The following is a 12,943-nucleotide window of genomic DNA, read 5'->3' on the forward strand; positions in this document are numbered from 1 at the left end:
TTCTTTGTTTTACAACTTGTTATTGTTGACATGAAAAGGGTAATTCCCTCGCTGATTGAAGAAGCCTTTGTTTGAGTGTGTAATCTTATAATTATCTCACACTTTCTCCGATTACGCACAAACACGGGCATATAAATATTGTTAAAATGAGTCAGTTTCTGGCTACCGGATAAAATAATAGCCAAAGTGGAAATACCACTGTAGAACCCTCCACAAGTTAGAACGGTAATCTGTTAATTCGCCATCGTCTTGACTTGCTACAAATGGGAAATTAAACAAATACACGTGCATGCAAGAGTACAGAAATTAACGGACCTCAAAACCATCGTCTGTCTGTCCCCTTTTTTATTATTTTAAATGTAGCCATTTGCCTCCTACCCCAATCAATGAACACAAGACTATCACAAATAATGAATATTTAGGACCAATGACAGTATTAAAATATGAGGATTCACTTAATTTCATGTGAAATGTTAATGGTTAGATTGACACAATGAAACAGGAATAAGTATTCAAACTAAGGAAACACGATGAGAGAGAGAGAGGAAAAGAGGGGTTAGTTGTTTCATTTATTATTATTAGGCAATTTATTATATGTCTAGTTTTAGTATGAATGAATCTGTACACCACATGACGAAAGAATTATTATCAAGCATAGTTGCTAATATATTGTACTATAGCCGACGTTGACTACAGAAGAAAAAGCTATTTTACGGATATTTGACCGTTTATTGATACATGTCTAGAACCGAGTTTACACACATCTCAATGTGTTGATAATTAAAAAGTGGTGAATATATGTGTGTGTGTATATTATTGTGGTTGTTTGAACGTTGTGGATATTGCGGGAAACACAATAATTTACTGGGCATTCAAAAAATACCAGAATCAATTTTTTTAAAAAAACATTTCTTCATCTTTAGATTAAAAGAATCGCTATAAATACGGCGAAACTAAAAGGTGATTAAACTAGCAATGAATGAGTTACTGATGGTATACATCTAGAAATTATTTTATTTTATTTTTCAAGATAGGGGGCCAGTAGGATCTGTAATATTTTTGTGTATCAAACAAACATGAATCAACATGACTCAAAGTGCTCTTAAACAATAGACATAAACACGAGGGATGAGATAATCTCGACTAAAAACATAAATTGCTGCGTGATACTATGATTATGTTGCGGATATAATGGTCCGTAAAAGATACATGAAAGCCTCTGTCATAGAAAACATAAAAGTGTGTAAGAACTGGGTATTCCCCAACTTCCTGTTTTTGAATTGTAAATTGAACGAATGGCATTTATGCCAGTACAATTAGTCTGTAAATGTGGCCAAGTATAAGCATTGATCCTACAACATACATAAGTTATTGTACATATATTATTTAGTATCTCTAACCTATTGATTTTCCATTACTCCTTTACCAATATAATCAGAAACAAATTTAAACTTATCATTACTAGAATGTAATGAATTAATGAAAATATCAAAATTCTCCTTATTTTGGTTAGAAACATCACCAAGTTTGTATTGATGCGATTTAGCAGTTTTAATATCGTTAAATTTATGAATACATATTGGACAAGTGAACTTATCGTCATCATTATGATTAATGACAGTATTATTGTTTGGATTCAACATTGACGTTGACGTTGATGTTGATGTTGGTGTTGACAGTGTCGGTGTCAGTGATTCTGTTGATGTAGCAATTAAATTAGTCGATAAACACTTCTGATGGAATGAATGTTTACATTTAAAATGAATCACTGGGAAATCCAATTTCAAATTACATCCCGAACATTTATTATTTTGAATAACAAATGGTTTTGTTAATTCTGATAATTTTAATGAATTTTTCGTTGATTCTTGTTCATATTTTTCAATTAATTTAGTATTATTGGAAATTTCTTTAGTTTGTTGTTGGAAATAATCAATAAAATAATCTTTAACTAATCCCAAAGTAATAAATTCATTATCAGGATTTTCTGTTAAAATATCAATCAATTCAAGGGGTGTTAATAATTTATATATCTTGATTTGTTCAAGTATTACTTGAATATCTTCATATTTTATCTGATCAAATATAGGTTTGGAAGAGATTATAAATTTGAGCATTAATTTATATAATTCAGGTTTGGTATCACCATATTTTTCCAAAATTTCAAAGCATCCTTCCACATCCTGATTCAATTGACAACTCATAAACAAGTCACTTTCATTGCCACTTTTTTCTTGGGCAATCACTTCACCAGGTTTGAAATCATAAATATGACTCAATAATAATAATGCTTGATTATCTAATAATTGTTTATAATCTTGTGTTAATGTATCGGCTTTATCTAACCATTCTTTGTCACCAGTAGATTTATTCAATGACAAGTATATCTCCAACAATGTCAATACTGTTTCCCTCTTATCAACGATATTACCATCATATTTATTAAATGCTTCAAGACTGGCTTCAAGAAAAATCACAAATTCTTTTGGGTGGTTAGTAAAACTAGCATAAATTAAATTCGGTTTTGGTGGCAAATACGTTGGCTCCTTATTTGATAATAAAGATGGGTTCTCTTGACTAGTTTTACTGTCTGCATAGTTATCACTATTGTCAGTTTCTTCCAGTTGTAATGATAAATAGTTTAAAAATGCTCTATAATTAGATATATCAACAGACTTTTCCCTTTCCAATGATTCCTTCTCAGAATTTTCTTGAGGTTGATTCATGGTGGAAGTATTATTAGAAACATCAAAGACATATTTTGCATTGGGTTCATTAGGTTGATATTTACCAGTAAATACATTAATCAATAATTCTGTAGTTTCAAGTGGACACGAATCCAATAAGTTTGTAGAATGATCAATTAAAATCAATAACAAATCATCAATGGCTAATGTCTTCATATAATTCAATGCCAACTTTGGTTTATGAAGATCGTTTAATTGAATATCAACAATCAAATTAGGTTGATTCAATTTATAAAGTAATTTTAAAACTTGATCATAAAATCCACATTCTTTAAATAAATTAATGATTAATTCATAATTCAATTCTTGTAGATTTTCAATTGATAAATCTAATTCATCAATAAATTCATTTAAATTATCAATTTTTTTCAATTTACAATAACAACATAATAATAAAGTAATATGATCAATATTGGCAAGTGATTTCTCATATAATCGAATCAAAAATTTTGTTAAATTGGATATATTTGTGGCTTCTTTGAATTTAGTAATTATAGTGATAATGAATTCATCAATGTCTTCTTCTTCTTCGTCTTCTGTTTGCTTTGCCTGGTGGTTAGTCTTCTGTTTTTGTTCTACTATCTTGCCACTCTCTTTAAACAATTCAAGACACTTTATATACACATCAATTGCCTCATCAAATTTATTCTGATCATATAAATAATCGCCATGTAATATTTGGATTCTTAATAATGTTTCATTAGGTAATTTATATTGTTGACCTAAATTAAAAGCAATTGAAAACAATTCTCTTTGTAACACAATTTCAATTTGTTGATTGATTGATTTTTCATTGATCTTATACAATACTCCATCAGTGGTTAATAACAAGAATGTACCATTGGATAAACTAAATGCATGAGAAATTGAACTATCAGGAATAAGTAAATTAAACGAAATATGATTGTTGACTAAATCCAAAATAACTATTCTTGACATTAATGATTTATCAATGGTATTCTCGGTTTCTGGTATCCCTGTTTTATTTCTTTCTTCGGGACTAACAATCAATAAATATCGTTTTGATTTGATAATTCTTGATTTGGCAAGTTTAAAATTGATTGTCAGTATTTTATTAAAACAATCATAGAATTGTATTGAATCATTCAACCCAACAATCAAATTCTGATTTGATTCGTCAATATCAGTACAATTCAAATCAGCTCCATATTTATTGGATAAAATTTTCAATGGTTTTTCATGATTTCTCCCTGTTGTTGCTACGGTTAACAATTTTTCAGTAGTGGTTACATATAATACTTGTTCAATTTCATTAAACTGTACTCCAGTTATCGGATCATTGTTACCACTATTATAAATTAATCTTTGTTTGGCTCCTCGATCTCGTAATAAATCACCACGTACAAGAATAACTTTACCATTAGTATATCCAATGGCAAGACATGTCAAATCATAATTGAATTTAAAACAACTGATTGGATATGAATTGTTGCCTACACCGGTGGTTCCATTACTATGATCAGTAACCAATACTTGTGTTTGAAATTCAAATCTATATTCCGATTGTTCCATTTTGGAATTTTTACTGCTGTCATCGTTTTCGTTATTGGACAAGTTTAATAATTTTGAAATATCCCATAATTTGATAATGCTGGGCATGCCTTGTTTTTCCGCCAATGTAACAAACAAATTATTTGAATTGTGAATAGGTTCAATAAATGTGATTCTATAGTCGATATCATAAGCATCAAATATTAATTGACAAGTCAAATCAGATAAATTAATTAGTTTGATCGTGCAATGATTAATGGCAATAATTAAATAACTGGAGGTGGTGGCTGTAATACAACTCAAAGTTGGGTCAGAATACAATGCCTGTGAAGAATTATAATTGGGGTCTCGTATTGGTGTATAATCAAACAATTGGAACTGTCTCCATGATGATAATGATAATAGAGGAGATGATGAAGTCTTAGAAGACGGAGATGTAGGTGAAGAAGACATTCTTGGTTGTAATGATTAGTTGAATGCGGTTGGACTTGGTATGAGATTGCGTATTGATAGGATTAGGAGGCGTGACAATGAAATGAACCTTCCAAGTTATATATACAATGAAAAATAATTAGAAATGTGTCAATATTTGTGATTGATGACAAATCTATGGATGGATTGTGGGATGGTATTAATCAGTTGGAGTTGTATTTTTCTCAGCTTGCATTTATTTTTTTTTTCTATGGTGTTCAAGAAATGTCTTATAATTCTGACGAAAAAGAATAAGAATCTAAACTACTCGGTATCGTCGTACATAGTTGCAGTTATATATATTGCCTACATAATAATTATCAATAGTCCAGGTACTAATAACAATAAAACAATTAATCCCAACACCGAAAATGATAAATTTTGCGAAGCTGATCGGAATATGAATTGTCGATTCTCTGGTAAGACAACGCCAGTAAATCGACGATGATAATTATTGCCAACATTATCATCTTTATCGTCAACAATAGGGAATTGAATTTGAGAATGGATTGTTTCTGTGAATTGTATGAATGATTTCAAAATATCATCGTTTGATTTAGTAGATATTGTTGTTGTTGATACAACACTGGTTTTAGAAATTGCGTTTGTGTCGTTATGGAATGTGTTTTCCTGTGTTTGACTATCTCCTTTTGATTTTATACTAGTTTCGAATTTGTGAGTTCCGTCATTGCTACTACTACTAGTACTACTAGTACTACTACTTGATATAAATGTGGGAATGCTTGAATACATTTTGGTTTCTTGTGGTTTTTTGCTCAAGAGTTTGCTCCTTATTATAGTGAAAATGTCTGGAAATTTCGGTTTATCTAACTTCTCCGTGATTGTAACACTTCTCGTGGTAGCGTCAGTTGTCATTGACAAAGATATTGGTTGTTTATCATAATTATTATTTTGAGGCATGTTATAGGTTGAGGAAGTTGGGCTAGTTGCAATTATATTTCTAATATTATCAGAACTCGATATTGATTTTGAACTTTCTATGGGAATAGCAGATGTGTGTGTCGATACTTTTATGGGTTTTTTGGTTCTAAGACGGGGTCTTTTTTTGGTTCGACTTGGTCGAGGTGGTCTTTCAACGGTAAATTCACTATGGTGACTAGAATATCGAGGAGAGGATGCTGATTCAGTTTCTGGTACTAGTGATATGGTGTCAATTCTTGATAGATTAGTTTGATTTATTGGTAGTATTGAATACAAAATCAGTGTGGTAATCAGATTGGATAATTCAATAGGGAATGTAATGTCATCAATATCTTGTACATTATTTGGGTAGTTTTCTGGTATTTCAGAGTTTCCAGTCCTATTAGTAAATTGTTTTTTGGGTTGTTGTATTGTTTCAAAGGGTTCATGATGATACGTCAGTGCAACAGAATTAGAATTAGTACTTTTTGGCAGTTCTGTCTTTCCTGGTATTGGATTTGGTTGTTTATTTTCATTCGCGTCACTAGAATCATGCTCTTTTGTTGGACTTGTATCAACTTCCTTTAAAACACCACCAGGTTTGTATTGATCATGGAATGTACTTTTAGTTGCTATAGGTAGTGGCATTTTGTCAGGACCAAAGGGGTAGCCAATAATCAAGTGGCCACTTTGATGCTGTTGAATTGGTGTTACTGCTGCATTCAAATCATGTCTTGTTAAAACTTTTGTAATGGTTAATGTGATCACTTCTACTGTGGTGATCTCATTTATTTCAACATCTTTTGGTTTTCTAATTGATTTGAGATGTTTAGGTCTTTTTTTATGAGATTTTCTAGATTTTTGCTTTAATTTGGATGGTTTGGATTTGGATTTGACAGTTTTCTTTTTTGAATTTTCCATCAATCTTCTGTTGCTTTGTCTTGACAGTCTCAGTAATAAATTATTCTTTGGTGGTGGTAACTCATCTCTGTCATCATTGTTGTTTATTACCACTTCAGGATAATGTAAAAAATGATTATAAAACTTCAGTCTATTTTTATAGTAATAGTGTTGCTGTTCCGGTTCTGGTTCCTGTTCCAAATGGTTTTCGCTTTCATTTTCACTGCTACTGGCACTGTTGCCTTCATAATTGAACACTCTATCATCTTCATCTTGGCTGTCATTTTCGTTGGCTTGATTATTTTCCAAATTTTCAACTTCATCCCCATTGTCATCACTATCATTGTCATGGCCCTCGTCATTACTTTCATCGGATAATTCACTCGAAGAATTCACTAGTGCTACTTGCTCCTCAATCTCCTCGTTGGAAGACATATCTCCAGAATTTGATGAGCTATCGCTAATTTCTGAATCAGAATTATCCAATTGAACAAATGTGGAATTGGTATCGTTGGTATCGTTTAATAACTTTATGTAATCGATATTATTGGTTCCATTAACGCCAGAAATTGTTGATATATGATCATAACCAAATGTTGTTAATTTTGATGGCATTGAAGATGTCACAAGAACAATTGAATCATTGATGGATTGTAAGTATGTTGTTGTTGGGTGTAGAAACGTATTACTTGATAGTAACAATAATGATGTAATAAAATTCATATTGACCGATGTTGTAATAGCTGTGATGATTATTGTTATTGTTGAAGTAAAAAACTATTAAATTTGGATTTCAAAGTGGTTGCAAAAAAAAAAAGGAAGAAAAAACTGACTGTGATTGGTATCAATGTGGGAAATATCAGAACAACAATTTATCAACGTGCCGGCTGTTTACTTACTTGTCTCTTAGAATATATATAATAATATTTACAAACAAATGACACTATTGCCTAATTGGTTACCTTGAGTAAGAACTTGATAATCTTTTTGGACACTTTAACAGTTCATGATTGTAGTGCCTTTTGTGCCACAAACCGATATATCTTTCATACTTTTTTTGTGGTTGCACAATATGGCGGCTAAAACTAATCCACGTGACCTCACAACAAACAACCCTACAAATTCATCAAACTGTCAAAAGTATGTAAGATTTATCTCTCTGGGTGGTACGCTTACATGTTAGATAATAGACAAAGGAAGCATATACTTGTTATTCAATCAAATAGTTGTGCTGCTGCTGTTGGGAAGTTTTTTTTTTTTTTTTCTTAGACAACAATAAGATTTATTTTTTTGAAGTATGCATTAAACAAAGAACTAAGCCATTAAACAATTATCTAATTATATTCCCAATTTAAGATAATTTGTAACCCAGTTTGGATGTAGTATAGTTATTCCCCACTTCTTTGTTCAATAATCAATTCTTTGAATACAACAAATTCAACAACAACAACAACAATAAGATGAGATAATTTAAACAATCAACTGATAAATTTCTATTATCATTAATGTAATGGCAGTAACCAATGGATTGCCAGTTTCAATTGTATAGTAAAAGTCTATTAAAGCAAGTTTCCACAAGCAGTGTTACCTATATTCAGAGCATTACCCTTGGCACACGACATATACCAGAAACCATAATAAACCAACTAGTAAGAGGTGATAAAAGTATAAAGTCAATATTGTTGTTGTATTTTGAGAAAACGCGTATTCATAAACAATAGAAGAAAAAGTTGTGAAATTGCAACAACTTTTGTCGATAACAATAGATAACAAAATAAAACTCCAATAGTTGATAAAAAAAAAGAATAATTTAACCCAAGCCACATTTATCAAGTTCTACTACAATAATACCCGCTGAGGTAATATTTATTTCCTTTGTCAATGTTGCTTTAGAATGATTAAGAAATTGTAATTTCTCGATAACAGGTAGTCTATACAACAATATAGTTTGATGACCCCCTTTTTTTGGGGTTTTCGTTTCAACCTACCAAAAGAGCAATGATTGTGGTTATAGAGTTGGCAAATAACCACCACTCTCTTCCAGGATTATGAGGAGGTGTTAATAATATTGGAATAATATCTATATTATGTAGTGAATTTCCATTTTGTGGATAAACACTTTCGCATTGACGATGGAAGAAAAGAAAACTAGGAACATTATTAGTTAAGGAAAGATTTACAGGGTGGGAAGTAATTAATACCACTTTAAACTTGTGCTTGCTAATCTTTATGAGGGGGGTGGGGGGGTGTACCTAAATATTTCTTATTTTAGTTTATGCATAGCTAAGATTAACTATTTACAGAATCATAACCCACTCTTGATGCAAGTAGAGCTTAACCAAATATCATAATCATCACTAGTTCATAGAGAATATCGTCAAAAAGTTGTAGTCTACAGAAAAAAAAAATCCCTCAGAGTTAATCAATTTATCTAATTCTACTGTGTTGGTTTGTTTGAATGATATTTCTATTTGGAGATTGTGGAATCTGGTTCTGTTTTTTTTTTTTTCTTTTGCACCCGAGATTATCACCAGGACCTAGTTAAGTACCACAAACCATGCCTAATTAGGCCCAACAAAGTATCGCCACTCCAAAATATTCTCTTTATTACAAATAGACGAGTTCTTATGCCTAATATTATTGAGTTGAAAAAAATCCCTCATCATGCAAATGAGGTATAAATGAAAATCTTCTTTTCTTCCCTCTTGGGAATGTGATTTTAACATTTAAATATGAACAACGCGTTGTTGTGGAATCATGATTATTGGTGTAATTATATTTAAGTTTCTATTTTATTAGCGATATTGTTCTTTCTCTGTCAGAAAATATTAACAATAATAATATGGCCATCACACAATTTATTATTATTATTATTATTATAGATCATCTTATACCAACAACAACAACACCACCACCACAAACTTTAATATGAATTTATAACAACATATAATAAATAAATCTAATTATTCTTTACTTAATTAAAGTTCCTTTTGTTTCTCCTTTTTTTTTTTAATACAAAATAGAACAAATACAAAGTTATAAGTTGGACAAAAATTTGATGTTTCATAATTATAATCTTTCAGTTTTAAACTTTTCTTTAAGCAAAAAAAGAATTCTATCTTTAATAATAAACTTGACGGTTTTGTTACCTGTCACATTTTTGTTTGTATCTGGTCAAAAAAAAGTCAAGTCTAGTTATTTGTCTTACTACTATCATTATGTTGTTAGTGAATATTATGAATTCTATGAGTTTCATACACAAAAAAAAATTATTGATATGGTATAGTGGGGCGTAGTAGTTTTTTGTTCAATTAAATATATAGACCATGCTTGTAATCTTCTGGTTTTGTTAGAACAAGATAGTAAACGTGTGCCAGAGGAACTGAGTTGACAGAGGGTCATGAATTACTTCAATCGTCTTGTCACCAATATTTGTACCTGCTACCAAAAGACACACAAAAAAAAAAGTACGAAACGTGTGTGGTCTCGAAAAAGCTGACGGGCATCACACAAATGCAAAGACATATTCTCTTAATCAATAGGTTTACAAAAATTGTTGGGTTTTAGGGACAAGTAATGTCCACAAAATGTTGGAAGAAAAGGTGGTCGTGGTGGTGGTTGTACCATATTATCTGTTTTTTTGGTAGATAACGCGTGTGGTTATTATTATTATTATTATTACTACTACAGAATAGCTCATATTTACCTTGTATAGGCAATAGTTCCCTAAGAAGTTAGGGAAGATCAACAATTTAACCTTTGACGAAAAGAAGGAAGAAGAAAAATACAGATATCCTTCCCTAAACCAGGTGATTATACTCCATGGTATAATTTAACCAAGTTTAGGCAAAATAATACGAGAAAAGAAGAAAAAAAATAAATCACGTGTAAGAAATATCCCTATTCACAAGCCTTTAATATGTTGTTGTTGTTGTATTCAATGATTGTCGTCAACCTACATGAAATGAACAAAGAAAGAGAAAATAAATTAATCTTAACCACTTGGCTTGTGGTTTGTGTATCCTCTTTTTTTTTTTTGGAATGTACGCCCTGGAGGTATGTGCATGTACGTTATGGCTTAGGATGTGTATACTTACATCATTGATAACCAATACCTTAACTCCGTAGTATCCGCTCGTCACCTAGACGCTTGGTAAATCGTCTTGATCGCCAATCTATAGCCACTGTCACACAGTATCTCCACACCCCATATATACAGTTCGCCTGTCCTATCTATACTAAATGCCCTTTTTTTTTCGATTGCCGAATCATATTGCCAGTATAAGGAGACGCGTTTGACATTAATAGAAGAAGAACCAGTTAATTCTACTAAGAAAACACGTCTTGTTCGTAGTATGTCCTAATTTGTAACATCTGAGAATGTATGGTTTTACAGGAGTACATGTATGTTTCGAATATTATTTATTACTTCTTTAGTGCGTCGTCGTTTATTCTATTCTTCGTCGTCTATGTACATTATTATTTCTTTCCTTCCTTCTATTTTTTTTTTTTTTTTTTTTTTTTTACTTTACAACGGTTATTAAGATTTTACTCGAGATCAATACATAATGTTCTTAGACTACAATAGGAATAGGATGGACATTATTAACAAGAAGTTTCAGTTTCTTTGTTAAAAATGTTTTCACATGTGATCAATAAATATGATCTGTTTGAGCATTGGTATTCATTCGGTTTACTCGTGTAGTTGAACCTAATCTAGAGTAAATGAAGGTTGTTAGAGACAAAGAGTGAACGGGCGAACGGGCGAACGGGCAGACAAGCAAGAAAGTTAAGTATCTTTATTCTTTCAGTTACAGGGCTTGTTTGTTGGCTGGAGGAGGATAAGGGGGTCCATCTGAACTAGTTTTAGTTCCAATTTTGTGTTTTGTGTTAATGTACGCAACCAATCAATCCCCAGTTATTGGGTTGTTGTCTCTGTAATTAAGCGAATAATGAATGATCAATTACACTGAATTTGATTGGTCTATTGGTTGGATATTGATAAAGTATTGATACGGCGTGACCCTGTTTGTAAGTAAAACATCATCAAAGAGAACAAAATGGGTTGTTATCAAAAGTTTAACCTTTTTCTTTTTGGGTAATACGAAGCTTATACATATATGAAGATTGCTCAATTTTGTTACAAGTGTTAAACAAAATCTATTAATTATCAAAGCAGAATAGAAATAGCTAAAAATTAAGCATGTTTTGAATAGAATAATATGTAGAACTTGCTTGCTGGTTGGTTGGTTGTTGGTGGTATTAAATAAATGATAGTTTGCTGGTAGTAATAGAATTAGAGGCTGGGCCACGCAGGGGAGAAGACCAAGGGGTGGGGGAGGGGAGAAGAGAAAGAGAGGAGGGGGTGCAACATAAAATAATAATAATTTGTCCTAAAACAGAATAATTTCGCACCTTAATTTTGTGTAACTTATTTTTTAGTTTTTTAGACGGGAGTAGGAACAAAAGAGAGAGAGAGAGCGAACGAACGAACGAACGAACGAACAAGAAAAATAAAACCTCATGAGGCTACCAAAAGGATAAAAATAAAAAAGAAAGCCATTATTGGGAAGACAATTTTATAATTCTATAATTTGACTTTGCATATAATAAGATTTACTAAATTAGAAAACAACAAAAGTAAAAAAAAAAATTCAAATTGTTTAAAAATTCTAAAATAATAAAACAAACAATAAAGCAACACCACTAATAGTAGCAGCAGCAGCAGCAGCAGCAGCAAAAGAAGAAAAGTTGATACTCGTCTCATGTTGTCTTTTTTAATAATTTTTTTTTTTCTTTTTATTGTTGTCAATTTCCTTCACTACGTTTGTTTGTTTGTTCCTGAGATAATGTGATGTGTTTTTTTAAGGATTTTCACTACTTTTAAGTAAAATGTGTTGCATATACTGATACTTCTGTGAAATATAAATATCAATGTAATTTTCTAGTTTCAAATTCCCCTTTCTCTCCCCATTCTAATAAATTTTGTACACATTCTATTTTCTATCTTTCTTTCTTTCTTTTTTTTTTTTGCATCTTAATTAGCTGGTTTAATCTTTTTAGTCTCACTGCAGCAATTTCCACCACCAGATAAGCAACGTCGACGCCAATCTTACACATATATATATATAAAGAAGAGAGAAAGAGAAAGAGATAACAAAGCAAACATATTCAACTTAGTACGCAGCAATTACAAAAGATTTAAAGAATATATTTTCACATCTTAACATTTAACACATTACATTTCTTACATACTATTCCAAAAAAGATCAACAACACTCATTTAAGTTGTTGATTGAATCGTCAACTGTTTAACATCAATTGCTTCAAAAAAAATATTTATATAACTCAACCAATACCCGCCAAAGACTATTATTTTGTTTTCATCTTTG

General features: G+C 31.1%; 2 protein-coding genes across 2 annotated transcripts; both read right to left on the minus strand. All coding sequences in view use genetic code 12, as the record gives it.

Annotated features, from left to right (window-relative positions):
- Positions 1–1,400: 1,400 nt before the first annotated feature.
- On the minus strand, positions 1,401–4,712 carry VPS11 (vacuolar protein sorting protein, putative; the record flags this gene model as incomplete). Its single annotated transcript, XM_002420147.1, has 1 exon — positions 1,401–4,712. The coding sequence occupies one exon, from the start codon at positions 4,710–4,712 to the stop codon at positions 1,401–1,403; it is 3,312 nt and encodes a 1,103-aa protein (XP_002420192.1).
- Positions 4,713–5,036: 324 nt separating this feature from the next.
- CD36_45500 (conserved hypothetical protein) lies at positions 5,037–7,274 on the minus strand (the record flags this gene model as incomplete). Its single annotated transcript, XM_002420148.1, has 1 exon — positions 5,037–7,274. The coding sequence occupies one exon, from the start codon at positions 7,272–7,274 to the stop codon at positions 5,037–5,039; it is 2,238 nt and encodes a 745-aa protein (XP_002420193.1).
- Positions 7,275–12,943: the final 5,669 nt, after the last annotated feature.

Source organism: Candida dubliniensis, chromosome 4 (assembly GCF_000026945.1).
Source record: "Candida dubliniensis CD36 chromosome 4, complete sequence".
In the NCBI taxonomy this organism is placed as follows: domain Eukaryota; kingdom Fungi; phylum Ascomycota; class Pichiomycetes; order Serinales; family Debaryomycetaceae; genus Candida; species Candida dubliniensis.